Here is a 26,465-nt window from a genome sequence, read left to right as displayed (position 1 = left end):
GACCTGCTGCCTTTGTCTAACCCCAGGCTACACCTCTGCAGCCTCAGTACCTCTGTAGGCCTGGCACAAGACCTGCAGCCTGGGGAGTTACAAGGCTGGAGCACCCCAGCCCCTCTTGCCTTTCCCCAGCACTACTCTCCTCAGGTACCCTTCCCTCCCAGGAAGCCAGGTTCTTCTCTCTCATGAACTAGAGAGAGAGTGACTGAGCTCCTGGCTCCCAGCCCTTTTATAGGGCCAGCTGTGGACTGATTGGAGCGTGGCCCCAGCTTGGCTGCTTCCCCAATCAGCCTAGCCTTTTCTCTCAGCCCCCAGCTCTCTCCAAGGGCTAGCTTTTAACCCCTTCTGAGCCGGAGTGGGGTGACCACCCTGCTACAGATAGCTACACACGGTACACTAGTTTGTGCATCGATGCAGGCACTGCTAGTGAGGATGCACTTCATCAAGACAGTGAGCATGGTGCAGCCACGCACAATCGACTTAATTAATTTAGAGGTTCAAGGTCGAATTATTCATAGATACTAAGGTCAGAAGGGACCATTATGATCATTTAGTCCGACCTCCTGCACAATGCAGGCCACAGAATCTCATCCACTCCTGCGATAAAGTTGACTTAATTTTATAGTGTAGACAAGCCCTAACTTATGCAGTGTTGATTGTTCTGTTGGTCTTTAGGGAGCTAATGTTTATAATGAGTATATTACTGTATCGCCTTAATTGGGACAAAGTGTAAAAGCAGGTAGGGTATTTTAAAACTGTATGTGAAGTTTATTAGTCCTTTTAATAGTGACAACTTTCAGGAATAAAACAGATGGGCTAAAAACCCAACAAGAGACATTTGTATATGTTGTTATAAATAATATAAATAAACAAGGTACATAGAGACTAGCAGCTTTTCCTGTTCTGTAATGAATTTTGCATTGAAACAAAAAAAATGAATTTGATTTTTAACATTACACTCACACACTTGAACAGATGAATGATTGCTATGTAGTTCATTAACCATTTTTCTTTTCCCTCAATTTTTTTTCTTATTTTTTAACTTTAGTGAACCTTGACTTTTAAACAGCAATCACTAGGACACTTGGATGACAGGTCACTAAGAATCTAGAGACAATGGATGCTGGATATTAAGCATGGAAACAATTAATAGGTACATTTTCTGAATGAAACTAAGACCACTAATCCTATCATATAGATATATATTTTATATAAAAACATTTTTTTCCTAACTTTGCTGTCGTATGAAAACTCTGTTCAACCTCTGAATGTTTAAGACCTAGTATCCTGACTACATAAATTGCTCTATATTCTCAAAAACATTCAGTAAAAATACCAGTCAAGAAGTGTAATAGTTCAGGACAGTCAAAATTATGTTTGGAAATGAATGTTCCATAACGGTTACTGGAGTGGTAAGAAGAGAGTTCACACTTCTTCCACCTTGGTGCTGTATCAGATTCTTTATTAAGCAGACAAAAAGCTGTAATGATAACAGCAGTGTATGTACCATTTATATCGATTTACCATATGATGGCTAGTATTGCAACCAAAAGGGCTAGATTTTGTTCTTTTAAAAAAAAATAATGAGATTTTGTTGTGTTCTTCAAAATCTGCGGCCAGACCCTATATCTGCAGAATGTTTGGAGTGCCATACAGACCTGATCCAAGACCCACTGAAACTGGCAAATGTCAGAATTAAGGTTGCTTGTATAACCTTAATTCAGCCTCAATTTGAGTACTTATTATGATAGTTTTTCCATCTTCATGAAGGAAGTCTGTAGCAGAGTTTGGAATAGGACCCAGTTCTCTTGGGTCCCAGTCCAGTGCCTTAAACAGCAGAACATCCTTTCTCTTCTTGCACTTCTCTTCAGTCTTACCTGTGCACTGAATGAGGCAGAGGTCTTGTAGCACAAATAATATGTGATCACATTATTAAACACTGTACACTTAATAAATTATTTATTTACATTTATTTTCTCTCTCAATTAAAGCAAGTTGGGTGTTTTACAAGAGCAAATGCAAAAATCCTAATTTCCTGAAGAGTTGGTGGACAGCATAAGAATTGTTTTAACATGTGGGGATGAGGGGAAAATAGTGGGTCATTGATATTGTTACTGATGTTTAACAGTAGCATGAAGAGTACACGTCAGTTCTTACATGTTTGTTCTTCTCCATGGATCAGCACCTTGTAGTGGTGGAGAGGCTTACGTGTCTCAATGACCCCAAGAGCAATGCTGCCTGGAGTCATGTACTCCCTTAGGGCTACCCATGGCAGAACAGTCAAGGGCGAGGTTCCAAACAAAGTGTGATCCAAGAAGTCCCTAACAGCAGAGCAGACAGAGGATAACTGCACAATGGAGGTGAAACTGTTATATAACGTTACAACGCTGTGAAGGTGGATGAAGGCTGCAGCAGACAGAGGATCTTCAATCGTCACGGCATCCATGCCATTGGTTTCAAGTCCTCTATCTGTCAAGGACAGTGCAGTGACCGTTGTGCACCAGTCTCCCCACTTCAAAAAGTCCTGCATAGGCATCTTTCAGCTTTTGGGAAAACAACATTTGAACAAGTCAAGAAGTCCGGTGGCGATCGGCAAGTGGTGACGGGAACAGGACAGTGAAATCCGGAAGTTCCTAGTTACAGAGGGTCACACAGGCGGTGGGTGTGTGATACAGCCGTCTTGCTCGAGGATTAAAGTGGGTCGAGCATCTTGGCAGCTGCACCCACGACTGAGCAGTCCTTTTTAGGATCCACTCTGCTCACCCCACATAGGGAAGGGGTTAGAAAAGGTACCTTAAAAATAGTCTTGCCTCTGTTTTTCCTGGCTGGATAGCCGCATCCAGCAGGATCATCACCTCAGCGATCAAAAATGTAAGAAACTTTTCAACTTTGGAACTTGGAACGCACATACCCTGATGGACAACTCAAACAGCGACTGACAAGAGTGACGTACAGCCATTATTGCTCATGAATTGAGTTGGCTTAACATCGATATTGCTGCTTTGTCTGAAACTAGAAGAGCTGATGAAGGACAGGTGAGGGAGGAGAAAGGAGGATACACCTACTTCTGGTAGGTAAATTCTACAGATGAACCCCGATTGCATGGAGTGGGCTTTGCTATAAAGAACAAGCTTGTCAGGTGCATCTCTGAGGTACCAGTTGGCATCAATGAGTGGTTTACGACACTCTGATTGAGGCTCACCAAAAATCAACAGGCAACTATTGTGAGCGCCTATGCACCAACACTGGATGCCGATGAAAATGTAAAGGAAGATTTTTATTCTCAGTTGGAAACCATTTTATCAGAGACCCCTACAGAAGACAAGATCATCCTTCTGGGGGATTTCAATGCACGTGTTGAACAAGTCTCGGACCTGTGGAAAGGAATAATCAGGAAAGAAGGAGTTGGCGAAAGCAATTCAAATGGAATTCTGCTCCTGACCAAGCGTGCTGAACGTGAACTACTTATTACACACACTCTTTTCCGACAAAAGGAAAAGTTCAAAACATCTTGGAGACACCCACGGTCAAAGCACTGGCATCTCCTCAACTATGTCAGAGTTTGTGCCAGAGATCATAGTGACGTGCTTCTCACAAGAGCAACGACAAGTGCTGATGACTGTTGGACTGACCATCGCCTTATTCGATCCACAATGAAAATTAAGATCGCTCCCAAATGGAGGCTGCAAAAGAAGCAGGTCAGGCGCAAGCTGAAGGTTCAAGATTTGAAGGACCCTATTAAGCGTGACCATTTCCAAGCAGTCTTAGAAGAAAAGCTCCCAACAGAGTTTCCAGAAGAAACTAAGGAACACTGGAGCCAGTTGAAAACAGTAATCATCAATGCCTGTGAGGCAACCATAGGCTACCAAACCAGAAAACATCAGGACTGTTTTGACAAGAATGATGCTGAAATTGAGCAACTCACCAATGAGAAGAGAATGGCATTTCATGCTTGGCAGAACAACATAAAGTGTAATATAAAGAGAGAAGCCCATGCCAAGGCGAGGGCGGAAGTCCAACATAAAACCAGAGAACTCAAGAACAAATGGAAGACTGATAAAACGCAAGAACTCCAACATTTCACAGATATCCACAATACATGTGGTTTCTTTAGTGCCACCAGGGCTATTTATGAGCCTATTTGCCACGGTATGGACCCTCTTCACTCTAGAGATGGAACCACACTTCTGAAGGACAACGAAGCCATTAATTCTCACTGGAAAGGAAATTTTAAAGACCTCCTTAACTGTAATTCTATGGTTGCAGATGAAGTCCTTGAGCAAATCCCTCAACGACCATTTATGGATGAGCTCAGAGACCCTCCCAATCTGTATGAGGTACACAATGCCACCAAACAGATGAACAACAAGGTAGCAGATGGGATCCCCGCTGAAATCTTTAAAGACGGTGGACCAGAGCTAATTTGGCAGCTTTACCTGCTTATCCTTAAAATCTGGATGAAGGAGGAGATATCCAGTGAAATGAGGAATTCCCTGATTATCTCCTTTCTTGAAGAGGTGACAAAGTGGACTGTGGAAATTATGATGGTATCTCCCTCCTAGCCATTGCAGGCAAAGTTCTGGCGTGGATCCTTGCAATCTGCCTTCTCCCCCTGTCAGAAGAAATTATATGGGAATCACAGAGTGGTGTCCGACCATGTCGTGGAACTGTGGATATGATCTTCACAGCATGGCAGCTGCAAGAAAAGTGTCAGGAGCAAAACCGACCACTGTACATGGCTTTTATTGATCTAACTAAAGCCTTTGATTCAGTGAATTGCTGTGCCCTCTGGACTATATGTTCTAAGACTGTTGTATTTATCAGGACATCCAGTGTCCTAAAATTGCTTCATGATAACATGAAAGCGACTATTCTGAGCAACACTGGCTCCCAAAGCGAACCTTTCAAAGTACAAACAGGAGTCAAACAGGGCTGTATCATCGCTCCAGCCACGTTTGCATTTTTTATTGCAGTCATTCTTTACCTAATTGCTAGAAAGTTTACAGCTGGGGTTGAAATCATTTACAGAATGGACGGAAAGCTGTTCAGACTTAGCAGGCTGAAAGCCAAGAGTAAGATCTCCACAACATCTATTGTGGAACTTCAGTATGCTGGTGACAATGCAATCTTTGCCCACTCTGAGAAAGATCTTCAAACTATCTTGAATGTGTTTGTCAATGCTTACGCACGTCTTAGAGCACTTTAGTCTTCTTGATATTAAGAGTGAAACCATAAGCCCTCTCCAAATATGGTATTACCTGCTCCGTCTATCAAAATCAATGGACTGGCACAGGAAAATGTCGATCATTTCCTCTACCTTGGAAGTCATCTTTCATCCAAGGCAGATATTGATGCAGAAATTCAACACTGCCTGAACTGTGCCAGTGTAGCTTTTTCTCGTTTGCAGCACAGGGTTTTTGAAGATCAAAACATTCGAACAGACACCAAGCTTCTTGTTTATCAAGCCATTATTCTCCCAGCACTATGGTACAGGTCCGAAACTTGGACAACCTATAAACACCACTTGAAAGTCCTTGGGAGGCACCATCAATGCTGCCTTCATAAGATTCTGAAGATCAAGTGGGAAGACAGGTGCACCAATATTAGTGTTCTGGAAGAGGCAAAGACCACCAGTATCGAGGCAACGATCATCCATCAGCAATTCCACTGGACTGGTCACGTTGTCCGGATGCCAGACCATGGCCTCCCAAAACAGATCCTGTTCTCTCAGCTGAAAGAAGGGCACCATAACATGGGTGGACAACAGAAGTGTTATAAGGACTTGCTGAAGGACAACCTAAAAAAGTGTAATATTGACATTGACATTTGGGAGAAACTTGCCCAGGATCACTTAAAATGGAGTGAAGTCCTACGTGATGGTCGGCAGCATTTTGAACTTGCTCACAGACAAGCTGAAGAGGACAAGAGGCGCAGGAGGAAGGAGAGACTGGCTTCCAGTCATGGTCGTCAGCCTCCTGCTGAGCCTGAAGACATCTGCCCTCATTGTAATAGAATTTGTGATTCAAGGATTGGCCTTATTAGCCACCTGAGGACCCATAACTCCCATGGAAGATGATCATACTCGGTAACGAGTGATCACCCATCATCACGTTTGGGGTATATTCGCTCCTTGAGACACACATGCTTCTACACATGTGGTTAGGATGCTTTTCCATATCATTACCTGATTACAACCTATCATATTTTGTTTGAGTCTCTGCACTGTAATTATTTTATTAACATGAAGAGAGTTATGTGACATCCTTGATTAAGGTATAATTATAAAAAAGATAATGCTACATGTATAGTGATTTCCCACTGATGTGTATACAAAACCAGGATTGTTTTAGTTCTACCAAACCAAAGTAAAGTTTGTTTCCATTTTCTGTGGAAAATATTCCTCTGAGGAATATGGAAATTATTATTTGCTTGTAGCTTCCTAGGGAAATAGGCCTGGAAATAGTTGCGACAATTATAAACATTCCCCTGAGGAGCAAAACATGCAAAATTCCACAAAATAATACAGAAGAGCTTGATACCAAAAATGACTTGTCAGAAAATGTTTCATGAATCCCAAAATAACTTTGTAAAAATTTGAAGTCATTGGTTTATTTATGGTCTCATTATTGCTCAATTAAGTAACTGAAGAAACACCTTAGGTCTAAAACGAACAAGTGAAGGATATCCAAAATAAATAAATACAATTTTTAATAGAAGATACTTGTATTTTCCACCCCCTTTACAATCTCTGTCATAATCTCTCCAATATTTGGGCACCGTATTTCAGCTCCTAATTATTTTTAAATCGCTTATGATTGCTTTCATAACAATATGTCTCGCAACACTCAATCCTTGGCTCCATCAGATATGGATAATGTCAAGAGAAAGTAATTAAAATAAAGGAATTCATACATTCCCCCCCCTCACATTTTTACAGAAAATAAAATAGTAATGAGATACTACACTCATGATGATTATAGGTCAGTAGTACAAGAACAATTAATAATTTGTATTGCATAACAATACAAGACTTTTTAACCGGTTAAATAAATTGGGAGTATATCCAGATAGTACTGACCTCAGAAATCTTAACACCGTGCAGAGGAAGTTCATTTTCTACAAGAGCTATGAAAAGGATTAGACTCAGATTTAGGCCAGAATGAGATTTACATTCCATATGGACCCAAATCTATAATATGACACACAGATGGGAGCACAGAGTATACAAAAGCTTATTCAAAAAACTGGAGGACAGAGTAAAATCAAGTTTTCATAGGAACAGACTGGAAAATAACAAAGCAAAACATTTAAGATTTTAACAAGTTTCTGTTTAAAAAAAAGTCTATTAAACATTGCATAACAAAACCATTTTCACAGTAATTGTCTGTCTTCCATAGTATAAATCTGGATGAAAAACATGAAAAACAGTAATCGTCTAAATTATTTTTCCCCCAATAAGTTTTAGCTTGTGGCTCATTTTTCAAAGAGTGCCCAAGAGGGCTGCAGTTCAACAATGGATGAAAATTTATTATTACTTCACCCAATGAAAGAAAAGCTAGCTTTGCAAAATAGTGTCAACATTTTCAGCCATAATCCTTTGAAAGTTGGCCTGTGATAAAGTCAAGTATATTTGCCCTGGATTGTAACCAAGGTTAGTTTTAGGGGCAAACAGCATATGTGACTACATGAGAGAAACTGTCAGAAACTGATGTAATCCTTTATTTTTTTTTAACTGGAATAAAAAAAATACAATCTGGCAAAATTTACCAGATGTTCCATTGTTTTACCAGATTTGTGTGACCTACAAGTTAAAATCTGCATATGTGGAAATTAAAAGGCTTTCATGAACACAAGATCAGCCCTTTTTGATCAAAGACATAGGCTCAATTCTGCAAAGACTTATGCACATGCTTATCTTTATACACAGTGGATGAAATCCTCGCTTAGTTGATGTCAACAGCAAAACTCCCATTGACTTCAATGGTGCCAGAATTTCACTCACAATGTTTAAAGCTGTGCATAAGCTTTTGCAGGATCCTGGTCATAGTTTGTAGGATTCGAGTGTGATGTTTCATAAATTGAAACCAGGATAATTTCTTACCCACAAATGCAATTTCATGTTTCTTGTAAGCAAGATTCTCTTTTAAATTACTTTAGTAAGATTCATTGCCAAAATAACCAAAAATGTAGGACATGAACTGACAGGTCCCAACATTAACATCAGTGAAAAGCAGACAATGTGCTTCAAATGCTCCATAAATGAGAGACTAATTTTAATGCCTCTCTTGAAACACACTCCATGTTGCATTGAATAGGAAAGCATTTTTCTTCAAAATAACTTTAGCTGTACCACTGAAAAACACACACACACACCCCACAAAATCCTTGCCTACCTTACTAGCTTTGTTGTAAACAAATAATGTGATGGCACATATGTACCAGTTTATTCACTATTTAATACTGAGACCACATTGGAGGGGAAGTTTGAGATGGAAGGGGCAATTTCTGATCTAATTACTGCACAATTCAGAAAATAAGGCACAAAAGCCATTCAAGATTCCAGTGCTACTTTAACATCTTCCATATCCTTACATATTGTAAACACAAGCAATAGCTTAACTTCCATTGTTCAAAAAGCAGTTCTGGCCACACCAAATAAACTGACATATTTTATCAGTTATTAAACACTATGAACATTCAAGGCACCAACATATCAAACACTGATGGAGTGTGGATCAGAGAAGGAAGAGGATTACAAAAAGAGCTAGTCAATTTCATTTGTTCCTAAGGGAGTATCTTCACTGCAGAGTTAACTTGAGTGCTGCCTCTAACTTAAGTCCCATCCACACACAAAATCCCTTAACTACAGCGTGGTGCTGCTTTGAACTCAAGTTGGCTTGTCTGTCAGGAGGCATAGGCCATAGCTTGAATTAGCTAACACAACCACTCTGTGCAGTTTGAGTGTTACTTCTCAGTGTGGCTGTTCTCACCCCAGCTAGGCTAACCTGAGCATAAATAACTGAGTTAACTGCAGCCAATGGGCACTGCGGGGGTGGGGCCTGCAGGCACAGGCAGTGCAGAGCCCCCTGGCCCCTATGCCACCTAGGAGCTGCAGGGCCATGCCGGGGAGTCCCCCACCCCAAGGTAAACCCCCCCCACATGCCCCAACCCCATGCCCCTAGCCCTGAGCCCCCTCCCACACACTCAAACTGCTGCTGCTGGCCCAGGGCAGCCCAGCTCAGGCAGCCCCTGAGCCAGAACCAGCCTCTGTACAAGTCACGGAGGTCACAGAAAATCACGGAATCCGTGACCTCTGTGACAGACTAGCAGTCTTAACTATGACTGGGGCACAAAGGATATCTGCTACCACAAGTTAAAAACAAATAAATACATCAGTGTATTTCCCACTCCCCTAAAAGTCATTTTTCTCAGTAAAAATTGTTTCTTTCTTCACTATTTACCCTCATGGCATTTCCAAGTTGTGAACTCTAGATCTCAAATATTCCCTACATCCATCCTATTTATCATATTTGGCTTATTTCCTACAATTAGTTTCCTAATAGTCTCCTTGTATGGCAGGTTGCTGTTCAACAAAGTATTTATGAAAGCAATCCAGCAATGCCTCTAATATATTTGCCTCCTTCAGTTTTGCATGGTTATCTTAATCAATATCCAAGTAATTAAAGTCTCCTTTGTTGAGAGTTCTGGATTTCCTTCCGGACTGAAGGAGCTGTCAAAATGTTTCTTAAATGAAAACAAGCAGTTCCAATGCAATAACTTTATTTCACACAGATTTGTGCAGGAGATACTTAGCTTTTCCCCTTCCTTGACCTTCTACAGTATTAGCGTTGGTTTTAACCAATATATTACCTTGAGAAGCAGCTCTCTCCTAAATTCTTCTCTTCCCCATCACTAAACTAAAATCCAGCAATGTCATTTTCATATCACCCAATCTATTTGCTCTTGTTGTGTGGAAATGCATCCCTTTAACATCCAAACAGTGGTTCCATTGACTAAAGAAATCATTTATTCACTCTAAACCCCTCTTATGAAAAACATGACTTAAGGCAAAAACCTAAGAAAGAATAATACTTTGACTCAATTTCCATTCAAGGAATATGATTCTTTTATACTATATCTAATAGCCCATCTAGAATGTGTCTTTACCTAATCACTTATTGATAGATGAAGGTGACTGAATACTATGCTTTGATAGCAATATTAATTACAAGGACCATGACAAATATTCTTCTCAAGGCAAGAGATAATGTAATGTATTTAGAACTGATCAAAAAGGGGGGAAATTCTGTCAAAAGTCTGTCAAAGTTTTTCCTCCATTTATCAAGTTTAAAATTATAAACATTTCTAGCAGCTCTAAACATGTTATTCTAAATTGGGGTGAACTGGTGATTGTTTCTGTTAACCTATGTCATACTTTATATCCACATTCCTGCCTTAAGTTACGTATAAACTTGATTTTACAGAACCAACATCATGAATATAATCTTCTTCACCAGAAAAGCCAAAGATTCAATGAAAACTAAACTAATATCTCCAAAAGTGTTCACTCTATATCAGCTTTGAGGCAAATTACAGGGGTAGTACGGAGAGCTTACATTGCCATTTCCTATATGGAACATTTCCTGAGGATAGATACATTATTTCAGTCTCAAAGACTGTCAATTTAGCACCTTTCAAAGAAGTCAAGTAATATGTCTGTAAACAAGTAAGTAATGTATTAAAAGTTAAATGAAACCAATAGCTGGGGCTCATTAGATAAGAAAACTTTTTTTCCCTCTAGTAAATGTTTTCTGTGGCGGAATGAGATTAGAGAAAGAGATTTTCATAGAACTGAATCTGAAGGGTTTATTACGACACAAGTGATTTGAGACTCATCATTTACAGCCTGTCCCTATAAACATTTTTGATGTAGTGCAGAGCTTAGAATCATGACTAGTCATAGTAGTAAGCCCTGCATCTGGTAGCGTTTGCAAGACTAGGTCCTTACCATTACCTGAAGGAGAAGACAACCACCTAAGTCACACAGATCATAGGATGATATAAAATGAAAACTCAAGAGTTACTGGAAACAGAAATAGTAAGGAAAGGATATTTTCAGTGAATAAGTTTGTTCCTGTGGCCTATTCAGAAAGAGGAGATTGTTCATGGAAGTGAGGAAGCTGTGGAGATAGCGAATAAAGAGACTTAAGTAGGTGACTGAATAATGTGCTATGACAGCCACATAATTTACAACGTCAAAGCTCTCAAGACGGATGTTTTTCTGAAGACAGCAGTTATGGTATTATTTTAAATTGGGATTGAACTTGCTGCAGTTGTGTTTGCTAGCTTCTATGAAATAGGAACAATAATGAGTACATCAACCAGTTACACACTGTCCACTTACCAGCCATGAAATAACTTAATTAGTACTAAACTGGACTCAAGCTGGACCAGCAACACCAAGCCTGACTTTGCCTGTCTCTGAGCCATTTAGTCTCTGGTCAGACTAACCTAAACACAATCGTCATCTTTTTTTAATTACCCAGTAGCTGACTAGTAGTGTATGTGGGCCAAGGCAAATCTTATTAAAACATTTTCCAGTTTCATTCTAGAACACAACACAACACTCATGCTACAGCCAAGAGCATGGCAAGATGCTTCACAATAAGAAGTTAAGGTTAAAATAATTGGAGCAAGCATGCTGAGGACTCATAGACCTAAATGAGATAATGCATCCACAGCATTTCGCCATACTACCACAGTAAAATATTTCCTATGTTATTTGCCAAATATTTCACTTAGTAAAGTATAAAACAAATTCATGGATAAAGAACAGGTCTTTACTTTTGTTCTTTATCACAAATCCAATTTGTCCAATCTTTTGCAAATAAATTCTTTGCATGTAGTTAATCCTTTGTGCTCAGCTCACATCATCAAATTGTACACATTCCCTCTCATGGGTCTTTATGGACTAAATGCACCTAGCAGACTGAACTTTTACACACATCATCTCCCTTAGGAAACAGGCTATGAGCAGCTTTAATATGAACACCACTGATCAAACCAGAGAATAGTTTTAGAATAATTATACACAAAAGTGTTTGCATGGCATTGTACACAAACACAGAGTTGTTTGCACAATTACATACTGAATACACTAGATTTATCTAAATATAACTAGGACAAGAACACTCATAATGAAAAAGGTTACAGAAATACTTCGCTCTCCTAAATCATGCTAGAGCCCCCTCTCGAAGAATCTGAGTTGCTCCCTGTCCAAAATGAAAAGGGACGGGTAAACCCCTTTAAAATCCCTCCTGCCCAGAGGAAAAATCCTCTCACCTGTAAAGGGTTAAGAAGCTAAAGGTAACCTCGCTGGCACCTGACCAAAATGACCAATGAGGAGACAAGATACTTTCAAAAGCTGGGAGGAGGGAGAGAAACAAAGGGTCTGTGTCTGTCTGTTGGTATGCTGCTTTGCTGGGGATAGAACAGGAATGAGTCTTAGAACTTTAAGTAATCTAGCTAGGTATGCGTTAGATTAGAATTTCTTTAAATGGCTGAGAAAAGAATTGTGCTGAATAGAATGACTATTTCTGTCTGTCTGTCTTTTTTTGTAACTTAAGGTTTTGCCTACCTAGAGGGGTTCTCTATGTTTTGAATCTAATTACCCTCTAAGGTACCTACCATCCTGATTTTACAGGGGTGATTCCTTTACTCCTATTTACTTCTATTTCTATTAAAAGTCTTCTTGTAAGAAAACTGAATGCTTTTCCATTGTTCTCGGATCCAAGGGTTTGGGTCTGTGGTCACCTATGCAAATTGGTGACGATTTTTACCAAACCTTTCCTAGGAAGTGGGGTGCAAGGGTTGGGAGGATTTTGGGGGGAAAGACGTGTCCAAACTATGTTTCCCAGTAAACCCAGTTAGAGTTTGGTGGTGGCAGTGGTTATTCCAAGGATAAAGGATAAAATTAATTTGTACCTTGGGGAAGTTTTAACCTAAGCTGATAAAAGTAAGCTTAGGAGGTTTTCATGCAGGTCCCCACATCTGTACCCTAGAGTTCAGAGTGGGGGAGGAACCTTGACACTCCCTTATGCACATCCCAATGGATCTGTGCCTCTCTCTTGCTCAAGTAGCTATTTAAATCCCTGACATCCCCCCAACCAGGAAAGGAAAGCCAGTAGGAAGTGGTTGGCCTGATTATGCCAATTCTCACTGCCATTTATGGAAATACATTGGCCTAATTTTTAAAGTGACTAGTGGTTTTGGATACTTCAATTTTGGGGTACCCAACTTGAGACACCATCAAGGAGCCAGAGTTTTTAGAGAGTGGATGCTTACCAATTTCTGCAAATCAATTCCCTTTAAGTTATCTCATATTGGTTACCCAAAAACTGCGGTACCCAAAACCACTAGTCCCTTTTGAAAGCATAGGCCCTATGTCTATGTTAGTTTAAGATGCACTAAAGCCTTTCAATTACCATTTATATAGTACACCTCATGAAACTTGCTCTAATTAGTTTAAATTAAATTTTTAGAGTTCAGATATATAATTTCCTTGGATCTATATTTGCATCTCCCTCTGTTTGTACAAAGCAAAGCACACTGCTGATGAACAAATAGCAATAATAACGTAATTTTTCCTCAAATATACTAATGTCTGCCTTCCTTAATTGCTCTTTCGACCCTATGTCGTTCTGATATTTAAAAAGGCCAGAATGACATCAGTTAGGTCTATCCATACATTAAATGGATAGTAGACCTCTACTTCCTATGCACAAAATATCTCACTTGTTTTATGAGAAAGACAATGGTAATATCTTTTATTGGACCAACTTCTGTTGCTGAAGGAGACAAGCTTCCAAGTTTACACAAAGGTTGTCTCTTTCACAAATAGAAGGTGATTCAATAAAAAGATATTACTTCACCTATCTTGTGTCTCTCATGTCCTGAACCAATACAGCTACAACAACACTGCAAGCAATCATTTGTTTTATGACAAACAGGATGCTTACTTTACACAGGCACATAAAACTAACAGATTTCTCATGACAAATATCTCTCCTCCAAATTATAGGCATCTGCTTCCTGCAGACAGAGCCAGGCAGGTCCCTGCATCACAACATGCACATTGTTAGAGTCCAACATTTACTCCAAGCCAGTTAACTAAGTTATATTTTCAAGACCAAGAAAACTTTAGAGCTAAATTCTGTTCATCGATGCACACATTTAGCTCATGCTTAAGTAATTGGGCAAAACTTAGCACTAAGAGAGAGATGCATTTATCTGTTTAAGAGAAATGGTAAGCCGTGACTTTCCCCAGTCAGAAATCTCATAATCCTTACATTCTTGCTGCCTCAACTCTCATTCTTCTGTATCTTGGGAAGTTGCCTTAAGACTGACATTCATTCCACTCTTCCCACTTAACTGTTGTTCGGCAGAGCTCGAACACTTGTCTCTTTCACAAACAGAAGTTCGTCCAATAAACGATATTACCTCACCCACCTTATCTCTCTACTTAACAGTTCTGCAGTTTAAATTTAAGAACCAACTAAATTACTGCCATTTTTTCCAGCCAGAATGTCAGACTTAGAGATTTTTTTTTAATCTATTTATACTTCTGTTTTTAACACAACACCACTGTGGTCGAACAACTCATGGTAACCATAGTAACACGTCACCATAAAGATAGATTAACCTACTAGGCATGTAAAAGAAAAGCAATATAATTTGTCTGAATACTTTGTTTACACAGAAATACAAGGACAGTTCCGGCTTAGAAATGCAGTATTTGTGCAGCTACAGTACCATCATACAACTAGTGTTTGTAATCTGTGGAGCTCAAAATAATACAGGTTGTTGATTCAAAAGTTGAAAGAATGCACTTTTCTTTATAAAATATTAGCTATGTGCTTGTAAACTATTTTAAGTGAGCTGTAGCTCATGAAAGCTTATGCTCAAATAAATTGGTTAGTCTCTAAGGTGCCATTAGTACTCCTTTTCTTTTTATTTTAAGTCTGTAACCCTAAAATCACTCATACATTTACAAAGGTTTAGTTTACAAATAAGGTTTCCTGTACATCATAACGATTTAGCAGAAATAAAATATAAAGTGAAAATTACAGTATGGTGTAAGACTAAAGCATATCATGTAGCTAGTATGTCTGTATTGTGAATCTTACTAGCTATTCTGAGTAGCTATAGCCGTGTCAGTCCCATCTCTCTAGCTACTCTGAGTCACACATTACAGAAATTACAAATCTTACAAACATTTGATTCCTATCTTCCTGTCCCCCAGATTCTCTGCTCAATCAATGTCTTCAATAAAACAGATTAATACTGATTATTAAAGCTAGCCAAAACACACCTTCTCATTGTGAAACACAGAGTAATACTTCGTAAAATACACCATCCAAATACAAATTCTGTTAGTACTTTATTTGTCCAACTAAATGAATTTCTCATCGTGCAGTGGTACAGCAGATGCTGTATTCACTGCTTGCTTGCAATGCTTCTAAAAATCAGGTCACACTTGACTGTCTAGAAAGAAAGAAATGCTGCAGAACAGTCATAACAGCCACCTGTTACACAGCAATTAATATGTGTAGTATCAATATTTCAATACACTCAGGAAGCATAAACCTGATGAAATATCACTGACACTTTGGTACATCCACTGCTTATGTCTACACCTTCAGAAAACTACACCATTCAACTTTTCTGGAAAGGGTAACTGTCTTTCCAAATCAGAATAGCAGTCTATCTAATCTAGTCTCCTGTTTCCAATGGTGCCCAGAACCAGCTACGTCAGAGGAAGGTGCAAGAAACCCCATTGTGGACAATGATGGAATATTCTACACATAAAGTAACTATCTTCCAAACAATTATCAATTAGTGGTTGGCTTTTGCCCTCAAACTGCAGAAATGGTCTGAAGTAAGTAAGATGAAATTCAATAAGGAAAAATGCAAAGTACTCCACTTACGAAGTAACAATCAGTTGCACACATACAAAATGGGAAATAACTACCGATGAAGGAATACTGAGGAAAGGGATGTGGGGGTCATAGTGGAACACATGCTAAATATGAGTCAACAGTGTAATACTGTTGCAAAAAAAGAAAACATCATTCTGGGATGTAGTAGCAGCATAAGTTTGTGTGCAAGACACAAGAGGCAATTCTTCCACTCTAATCCATGCTGATTAGGCCTCAACTGGAGTATTGTGTCCAGCTCTAGGAGCCACATTTCAGGAAAGATGTGGACAAATTGGAGAAAGTCCAAAGAAGAGCAACAAAAATTATTAGAAATCTAGAAAACATGACTTATGAATGAAGATTGATAAAATTGGATTTGTTTAGTCTGGAGAAGAGAAAACTGAGGGGAACACGGTAACAGTTTTCAAGTACATAAAAGGTTGTTACAAGGAGGAGGGAGAAAAATTGTTCTTCTTAACCTCTGAGGATAGGACAAGAAGCAATGGGCTTAAATTGCAGCAAGAGCGGTTTAAGTTGGACATTAGGAAAAACTTCCTGTCAGGATGGTTAACCACTGAAATAAATTGCCTAGGAAGGTAGTAGAATCTCCATCTTTTTAAGAGCAGGTTAGACAAACACCTGTCAGAGATGGTCTAGATAATACTTAGTCCTGCCTTGAGTGCAGGGGACTGGACTAGAAGACCTCTCAAGGTCCCTTCCAGTCCTGCACTTCTATGAAGCATGAGGATTTTTCTCTCAATCCCTCCCCCTTTCAAAAAAATTTTTTTTCTGATAATAGATATTCTCAATATCCTTATAAATGGCAAGCCTTCTTTAATTATACTAAGCACTTGGCCTGATTGATATCTTGTGGCAATGAGTTCCACAATTAATAATTACCTGTTGCATAACAATTTACTTTTATCAGGTTTAAATTTACTGCCTTTCAGTTTCATTTATATCCCTTTGGTTTTGTATTATGAGAAATGACAAGTAGGAGAACCGAGATAAGTTACCATTCATTATTTTGTATAACCCTCTCTCTTCTCTATGTTAAGCTGTTCCAGTTTTTTCAATTTCTCCTCATACAGGAGTGTGTCTCTGCCTCGCTAGAGACCTTCTATTTCTTTTTTTGAGACAGGATGATCAGAAATGAACACAGCGTTCAATCCTAACAGTTTTCAGAGTAACAGCCGTGTTACTAACAGTCTATTTGCTTTTTTGGACCTACACATTGAGCAAATGTTTTCAGGGAGTTACACACAATATTTCCCCAAGTGGTTACAATTAAATTAGAGCTCAGTAATGTGCATGTGTAGCACTAACTATTCCTTCCAGTGTACATTACTTTGTATTTGTAAACACTGAATTTCTTCCATGTGGCCACTGTGTTGCCAAATCACTTCGCTTTCTTAGATTTGTCTGATGATGTTCAGTTTCCTCTACTCCTGATTAACCTAAATAAATTCTGTCACTTCACTGTCCTCTTCCTTTTCCAGATAACTAACAAACAGACAGGACACTGGTCCTAGTACAAACCTTAGGGGCACCAGACATTTTACAACGTTACCTTAAGAGCCTCCTGGGAGGGATTTTATCTAAGGCTTTTTGAAACTCTAAATAAATAACATCAATAATCTCCTTTATGCAAATGTTGCAGTCACATTCAAGGATTTCTAGTAAACGAGAGAGGCATGAGCAGATAGAAACCAGAATGGTAAACTCCCTTTTATATCCTGTTCATCTAGGTGATTTATCATTCTATTTTAATCCTCATTTCAACCACTTTTCTACTACTGAAGTGAGGCTTACTATTATAATTCACAAAACTGCCTCTAACACCATTTAAAAAAAATGCAACAATTTCCCCAGACTGTAGCGGATTTTAATGAGACTGCATGTTTGTTAGCAATTCACTTTTTCCCCACCATTTCCTCTTTTAGCATTTCACTCTCCGATAATATCAATTTACCTCATCAACATTACCTGATGGATTCCTGTGGCCAACATCCCTATCTCTTTTTTTCTCCTGTTATACAAGCCATAGCACTACAGGCAAGAAAGGAGGGAAGAGACTTCCCTTCAAGCTCATAATGTTATGCTGTGATCCACCAGAAAAGTAATGGCTGTATAAAGGCATCCTTCAGAGGCTCGTTCACCTGCACATCCACCAATGTGATATACGCCATCATGTGCCAGCAATGCCCCTCTGCCATGTACATTGGTCAAACTGGACAGTCTCTACGTAAAAGAATAAATGGACACAAATCAGATGTCAAGAATTATAACATTCATAAACCAGTCGGAGAACACTTCAATCTCTCTGGTCACGCAATCACAGACATGAAGGTCGCTATCTTAAAACAAAAAAACTTCAAATCCAGACTCCAGCGAGAAACTGCTGAATTGGAATTCATTTGCAAATTGGATACTATTAATTTAGGCTTAAATAGAGACTGGGAGTGGCTAAGTCATTATGCAAGGTAGCCTGTTTCCTCTTGTTTTTTCCTACCCCCCCCCCAAGATGTTCTGGTTTAACTTGGATTTTAACTTGAAGAGTGGTCAGTTTGGATGAGCTATTACCAGCAGGAGAGTGAGTTTGTGTGTGTATGGGGGTGGGGGGGATGTGAGAAAACCTGGATTTGTGCAGGAAATAGCCCAACTTGATTGTCATGCACATTGTGTAAAGAGTTGTCACTTTGGATGGGCTATCACCAGCAGGAGAGTGAATTTGTGTGGGGGGGTGGAGGGTGAGAAAACCTGGATTTGTGCTGGAAATGGCCCACCTGATGATCACTTTAGATAAGCTATTACCAGCAGGACAGTGGGGTGGGAGTAGGTATTGTTTCATATTCTTTGTGTATATATAAAGCCTGCTGCAGTTTCCATGATATGCATCTGAGGAAGTGAGCTGTAGCTCACGAAAGCTTATGCTCTAATAAATTGGTTAGTCTCTAAGGTGCCACAAGTACTCCTTTTCTTTTTGCAAATACAGACTAACACTGCTGTTACTCTGAAACCTTCAAAGGATTATCACACCTTTTCCACAACTACAAACCCTGGAAAGCCAGCAATTTAGAGACAAGAGATTAGAGCACAGGTTCTAGCCTCTGCTGTGGCCCCTGTATGCCAGCTCTACAGGCAAAAGAAACCACAACACCATTTTAAAACAAACTCCATTGAATATACCTCCAGCATAAGGAAGATTTCTAAGTGGCATAGAATTATCAAAATGGCCCTAATGCTGAGTCTCTCCACAGTCCACACAGCACAGTGGCCTTCTGAGAGGAGGGAGAAGGAAGCAGACCAGGATATATTGCCTTCTAGCTGTTAAGAACTACCTGATGCTTCCTGAGGTTGCCATAGCAGTACAATATAAATTAGAGCAATCCCTATGGCTACTCTAGCTCAAGCTGGGGACTTCTCCATTCCCTATCTGTAGAGCCCTGAGAAATTCTTTTATTTATTATAATGTATTATTAAATTTTGTTTTATCATAGGAGGCCCAGGGGACCGGGGGTGGGGAGGGGTCAGGTCCAGCCCTTGGGGAAGGGGAGGAGACCTGGAGAGGGGGAGCAGTTGCACAGTGAGCCCATCCCGTACTCACTCTGCAACAGCAGCTCCTGTCCCACAGGGCTGGGCCCCTAGCTCCATGCTTCAAGTGATGCAACAGGATGCGGGGTGGAGGGGTGTCAAATTTGAGAGAGTGATGCTGCAAACCCATGCTCCAGGGTTTGCCACTCACTCAGATTTGGCCTGGCTGCCCCCCCCCCCAGTCATGACAAAGGGTTGGATGGGCCAAATTAGAGCACGGAGCCAGGCCCAGGCCCACAGGACAGGAGCCGCTGCTGCAGAGTACATTTCCCCCCATTTTATCTTATCAATTGTTTTTCGTTTTAATTTTGTGTTACTTCACATTTGTGAAAAACATGGGGCTCTACTGAGCTTTCTACAGAGTCTGAGGATCGCAAACATTACATAAAGTACCTTCCCCTTCTGGCCTGTGCAGAGCTCAGTTCAACTGCAATCCAGACTGGTGCATTGGATTCCAATCTATGTCTCCTACATGGCAACGACCACCAGTACCACTAACTCCATGAGGCAGCATAAAAGCTTGCATACTAAGCACGAAAACTTCCTTTAAATAAAAAAAAAGTAAAAGTCCCGTTGTCAAACAACTATTTCTAAACGAGTTATCTATTAACACAAGCTAGCCACTTCTTCCTAAAATGGCTGCAACCTTTATCAGTGGCAACCACATATTATACACCGCTGCTTTATTTTATGTTTCCAGCATTGTACTCTCTGTGGATAAAAACTGATCAGATTGTTTTTTATCATTCTTAAAGCATGCAAAGTGAAAAATAATTCAGAAAACCAACTATAAATTTTTTCTTGCAACAATTTTCCAAAGTTTTTCTTTGTTAGATTATTTTTTCTGCAGTTTCAACATGTTAGCTAATACTTTTGATGGGGGTGGTTGCTAGCATGACCAACAGAGAGAATTCAGAGTAAGATTAGAGGACTGAAGTAGTATTCTGTGTACAGAAGTTTAAGAATCTGAACTTGAGAATTTCTTTATTTTCATTAACTGTAAATAAAACCTGAGGACAAAAATCTCTGAGAAACTAGATTTTAAAACATGATAAACTATAGTTAAGCTTTGAACTATAGCCAATTAAGAAGTTCAGTGCTGTGAAAAGACTTACAAAACTGTAATTTGGGGCTGATCATATTTTGATTTTGTGAATTAATGAAGATGGTCTTGTTACTACTCATGATATAGAAAGACAGAATATTTGACTTAACTAATTATTTTTATCTGAATGTGACACAGAAAGCAATTTTACTTTTTCAGTTCTCTTTTTTATGAAGTTCTTGGTTATTGGGGTTTTTTTTAAATCCATCTTCATAAACTCCCCAGAAAATCCATTTCTATGGAAAACTTTGGAACACTTTTACAAAGCCTGTAGTTATAACAGTCTGCTAATTTAGGGTTTCATCCTACAAGCACAAAGGGCAGATCCTGCTACTGGACCCATTCAGGCACAAGGATTCACTTGCATAGATGCCTCACTGAAGTCACTGGAGCAGAGCACGTGTGCAGGGGTTCACTTGTGTGGAACCAGTTGCAGGATGCAAGTTTATTCACACACGTAGTACTACTGAAGTCAATTATAAACCAGTTTATGAATAAGCCTCTCTGTACATCATAAGAACCTGGAAGGAATTCTAAAATAAACAAGTAAAAATCACAAACCGTTGCCAGCTGAAGTCACATCCCAGAGCAAGAAAATGCACACAATACTATAATAAATCACACTCAAATGATACAGTACTAATATACTATGCTAAAATAAGAGCCATGGAATAAAACCATATTAAGAAAAATCACTAATAGATTTGATTTATATAAGTAACTTCAAGATTATCAATTCAGTTTTTTCTTTTAAAAATAAGTTCCTTAAGCCTTCTTTCTCGTTTTAAATTATTTTTCCTCTTTCCCAAATGTTAGTAAATTTAAGGTCCGAACTCTGCAATTAGATCCAGGTGGGTGAATTCCTGCAAGGATTCATAAGGAGCCCCACCAACTCATGGCAGATCCAAACACACTTTGTCCTTGTCTACACTGGTAGCAGTGTGTAGGATACTTGTAGCTACACACTGCAGCAAAACGCAAGCTGCGTGCATGCTGCGGTGCGTAGCTACACATAGCAGTAAAAGGCTCTGGCAGTGGAGAAAGTTCCGGCAGTGGGAAGGCAGCAGGAGGCAATGCTGCTAAAAAAATATCCGTGCAGATTGGGGGGCACTGCTTGGATGCACAGAGAGCCATGTAGGGTATGCACCTACAGTTCTGGTGTGTCTGTCCTCTCCTCACCTAAGCAGAGCCTCACCCTCTACACTTTTCAGAGTAACAGCCGTGTTAGTCTGTATTCGCAAAAAGAAAAGGAGGACTTGTGGCACCTTAGAGACTAACCAATTTATTAGAGCATAAGCTTTTGTGAGCTACAGCTCACTTCCTCAGATGCATATTGTGGAAACTGCAGCAGGCTTTATATATACACAGAGAATATGAAACAATACCTATTCCCACCCCACTGTCCTGCTGGTAATAGCTTATCTAAAGTGATTTCCAGCACAAATCCAGGTTTTCTCACCCTCCACCCCCCCACACAAATTCACTCTCCTGCTGGTGATAGCCCATCCAAAGTGACAACTCTTTACACAATGTGCATGACAATCAAGCTGGGCTATTTCCTGCACAAATCCAGGTTCTCACATCCCCCCCACCCCCATACACACACAAACTCACTCTCCTGCTGGTAATAGCTCATCCAAACTGACCACTCTTCAAGTTAAAATCCAAGTTAAACCAGAACATCTGGGGGGGGGAGGGGTAGGAAAAAAACAAGAGGAAACAGGCTACCTTGCATAATGACTTAGCCACTCCAAGTCTCTATTTAAGCCTAAATTAATAGTATCCAATTTGCAAATGAATTCCAATTCAGCAGTTTCTCGCTGGAGTCTGGATTTGAAGTTTTTTTGTTTTAAGATAGCGACCTTCATGTCTGTGATCGCATGACCAGAGAGATTGAAGTGTTCTCCGACTGGTTTATGAATGTTATAATTCTTGACATCTGATTTGTGTCCATTTATTCTTTTACGTAGAGACTGTCCAGTTTGACCAATGTACATGGCAGAGGGGCATTGCTGGCACATGATGGCATATATCACATTGGTGGATGTGCAAGTGAACGAGCCTCTGATAGTGTGGCTGATGTTATTAGGCCCTGTGATGGTGTCCCCTGAATAGATATGTGGGCACAGTTGGCAACGGGCTTTGTTGCAAGGATAAGTTCCTGGGTTAGTGGTTCTGTTGTGTGGTATGTGGTTGTTGGTGAGTATTTGCTTCAGGTTGCGGGGCTGTCTGTAGGCAAGGACTGGCCTGTCTCCCAAGATTTGTGAGAGTGTTGGGTCATCCTTTAGGATAGGTTGTAGATCCTTAATAATGCGTTGGAGGGGTTTTAGTTGGGGGCTGAAGGTGACGGCTAGTGGCGTTCTGTTATTTTCTTTGTTAGGCCTGTCCTGTAGTAGGTAACTTCTGGGAACTCTTCTGGCTCTATCAATCTGTTTCTTTACTTCTGCAGGTGGGTATTGTAGTTGTAAGAAAGCTTGACAGAGATCTTGTAGGTGTTTGTCTCTGTCTGAGGGGTTGGAGCAAATGCGGTTGTATCGCAGAGCTTGGCTGTAGACGATGGATCGTGTGGTGTGGTCAGGGTGAAAGCTGGAGGCATGCAGGTAGGAATAGCGGTCAGTAGGTTTCCGGTATAGGGTGGTGTTTATGTGACCATTGTTTATTAGCACTGTAGTGTCCAGGAAGTGGATCTCTTGTGTGGACTGGACCAGGCTGAGGTTGGTGGTGGGATGGAAATTGTTGAAATCATGGTGGAATTCCTCAAGGGCTTCTTTTCCATGGGTCCAGATGATGAAGATGTCATCAATATAGCGCAAGTAGAGTAGGGGCTTTAGGGGACGAGAGCTGAGGAAGCGTTGTTCTAAATCAGCCATAAAAATGTTGGCATACTGTGGGGCCATGCGGGTACCCATAGCAGTGCCGCTGATCTGACCCTCTACACTGCTGTTTATACCCATGCCAGAGGGGCATGCAATGTATGTACTCTACACACCACTGTGAGTGTGCAGTGTAGACGTACCCTTTGACTTCCAACAGTGGTACTGGCAACATTTTTTCCTCTGGATATTATTAAGTAAGCAGCACCTGGAACAGTGGAGGGCATCTGGTCATGGAAGTAACTTCTCCTATTGTACTTCAGCATATCCTGGACATTATGTAAATCCAAATCAAATGCTCATTAAGAGAAGGCCTGACTGTTTCCAGGGAAACGACACAGTTTAGTCCCTGCAGGCCATGGCCAGTTATACCTGTTAGTCAACTTAGTCTAGACATTCCTTGTTAAATATCAAACAGAAACAAATATTTCTGAACAACAGCATTTCTTAAACTCCTGACAACAAAATACAAGTTTGGTGTTTTTCTTCCTATGTTTAGTTTATTACTAACCAGAATGTGCTACTGGACTGAGTTAATCAAATTACTATTCCACAGGAGGAAGAGAAGAATTAAGACCTGCTTAGTATACATAAGGTAATTTCATCATTTGTAAGCATACGTAATATAATTGTCTACTCTTTGTATTTACATACATTTTAAATGTTGTATTGTTAAGATTTTTTGTGACAATCCCAGAATAAAATATACTGAGTATGATTCATAAACCTGGGAATACACAACATTATTATATATTTATTTTGGTAATCAAAGCTGATCTAGGAATGTGTCTAATGAAATTTATGATAATACTTAGTTTAAAGTCACAGTCTATGTAAAAAAAAAATATGCATATATACCCCGAAAGGATAACAAATAATCTTGCATTCATCCCAAGGGATCCCGAATGACTGTTCATGTACACTGATGCGCAAATCACCCACTACTAATATGTAAACACCTAGAGCATGAAACAACAGATACTGAACAATTATTGCAATATTACAAGATAGTTTAGGGCAGATTTAAAAAAAAAGTTAGGATTACATATTTGTGTTCCCAAAAACATTTCAAATACAAAGCTGTCTCAAAAAACACTACGTACAATTGTGATAGTACAAAGTTTACTGCTACAATATTTTTAGAGCTGGTAGCAGAGAATTATATAGCAAACAATAAACAGTCTTCAGCTGAATATATACCTTCAACAGTTAGAGGTATACTCATTTGTTTCAGACTCTCTAGACTATTGAAAGAGTAAAGGAAGAGGGGCTAAACTAGCTAAAGTTGCCAAATACTCCATTCCAGTTCAAAATCTCTGAATCCTAATACTAATAATAAATATTCAGAATACTTAGCACTTACAATGCATTAAACATTAGCTGGTTAAAGAGCACATATGGATTCAATGGAATACAATACTCTGAGTAGTGTTTAACTTTCCTGGATAGCTAAATTCAGAACTTAAACATTTTTAAAAGCAATAACACACCGCATATAGTCTTACCAACAATACTCATCAAAAACTTAAACCCTCTTTTCCTTCTTTTTTTTTTTTTAAAAAAAACCATTGGATCACGACCAGAAAAAAAAAAGTTTGTTTTTTCGTCACACAACTATAATCCCAAATCCAGCACTCCGGGCAGTTTCACCGTGTGATAGGATTTTAATGCATAGCACAGGGAAGTTCTACACATATTTTTTCAACTTTCTTGAGAGGTGTCACTTGTCTGCTTAAACCCACGGGCTTATCTGTTTCGTATTAAAACACAGTATCACTAGGGGGCCGCGGGGGGTCGAGGGAGAGAAGACAGAGGAGCGTGTGAGTGACAACAGACAAACAAGAACAAAAGGCAGAGGAAACTTTCTCCTCAAGGTGCAGCTCACCCCCCCCCCCCGCATTCCCCCTACCCCGAGCAGGCTGAGCCAGGGCAGGAGAATCAGCTGAGAGGGAAATACGTCCTCCCACTCCCGCCAACCCTTCCCCTTTAGTGGGGCACAAATGCCCCCCACCCCCGTGGGGCAGAAGCGGTGCAAGCCAGCCGAGCGCCCCCGCCCTCCGGCTCACCCACCTGGTGCAGCGTGTCCGCAGGGAGCTGCGACGCCCTGAACAAGTCGCCCACTTTGCTCCCCCCGGCGGCTGGGGCCGGCGCCGAGCCCCCCTCGGGCGCGGGCGAGCAGCAGAGCGAGAAGAGCTCGGCGTAGCGCTGCTGCTCCGCGTCGCTGAGGGGCAGAAACAGCCCCGCTCCCCCCGCGGCTGCCCCGCCGGCTCCCTGCTCCATGGGCGCCGCGGCGGAGACGAGGGGCTGCGGGAGCGGCAGGGAGGAGGCGGCGGCAGCGGCGCCGCCAAGGGAGAAGGCGCCGTCCCCGTCCCCCCGCCTCCGCGGTGCAGCTCTGCAGTGCTCCGGCTGCCGGCCGGCCGGCGAGCCGCTCGCTCAGCACCTTTCCCCCCAGCCCCGCCCGTCGCAGGCGGCAGCCAGACAGCGGCCCCCGCAGGAGCAGAGCGGGACGTGCCCAGCCGGCCCGCCGCGGAACCCGCAGTGCCACGGCCGGGGCTGGCCAGCGGGAACGCGGGGAAGGGGAAGGGGGCGCCGGATGCGGCACCCCCGAGCGGGGCAGCGCGGCCGCGGCGGTGCCGGGAAGCGCGCAGCGGCCCCAGGGGCGGCGGCGGCGGAGGGGAAGGAACTGCAGCCACCCGCGCTGGGATAGGACGGGACGGGAAGGGGGGGGAAGAGAGAGGCGACCCCCAGAGGGAAAAGGCTCTGCCGGCCTGGAGAGGTTTGGGGAGCTTTGCACAAGCCCTTCCGGTCACTCGGGAAAGACCGGGGTCAGTGAAGGGTTCCCGGGTCAGAGCTAAAGGGGCAGCCTTTTGTGTATGATACAGGCTGTAACCACCTGATCCTAGGCCAGTCCCCAAACCT

At 41.0% G+C, this 26,465-nt stretch overlaps 1 protein-coding gene across 7 annotated transcripts in view; it reads right to left on the bottom strand.

Moving 5' to 3' along the window:
• Window positions 1-26,103, bottom strand: part of REPS2 (RALBP1 associated Eps domain containing 2) — a 150,149-nt gene extending 124,046 nt beyond the window's left edge. For 3 of the 7 annotated variants that reach the window (XM_084631745.1, XM_084631748.1, XM_084631744.1), the window contains exon 1: window positions 25,617-26,101. In XM_084631745.1, coding sequence (XP_084487871.1) covers window positions 25,617-25,826 — 210 coding nt within the window. In that variant the 5' untranslated portion in view covers window positions 25,827-26,101. Of the gene's footprint in view, window positions 1-25,616 lie in introns of all 7 variants that reach the window. The other 4 variants (XM_084631746.1, XM_084631747.1, XM_084631749.1 and 1 more) reach the window with 3 other exon arrangements.
• Between the last annotated feature and the right edge of the window lie 362 nt (window positions 26,104-26,465).

The sequence above is a fragment of the Lepidochelys olivacea genome, assembly GCF_965140295.1.
Source record: "Lepidochelys olivacea isolate rLepOli2 genome assembly, chromosome: 1".
Lineage (NCBI taxonomy): Eukaryota > Metazoa > Chordata > Testudines > Cheloniidae > Lepidochelys > Lepidochelys olivacea.
Note: the sequence above shows the minus strand (reverse complement) of the source record. Positions and strands in the feature narration are given on the sequence as shown.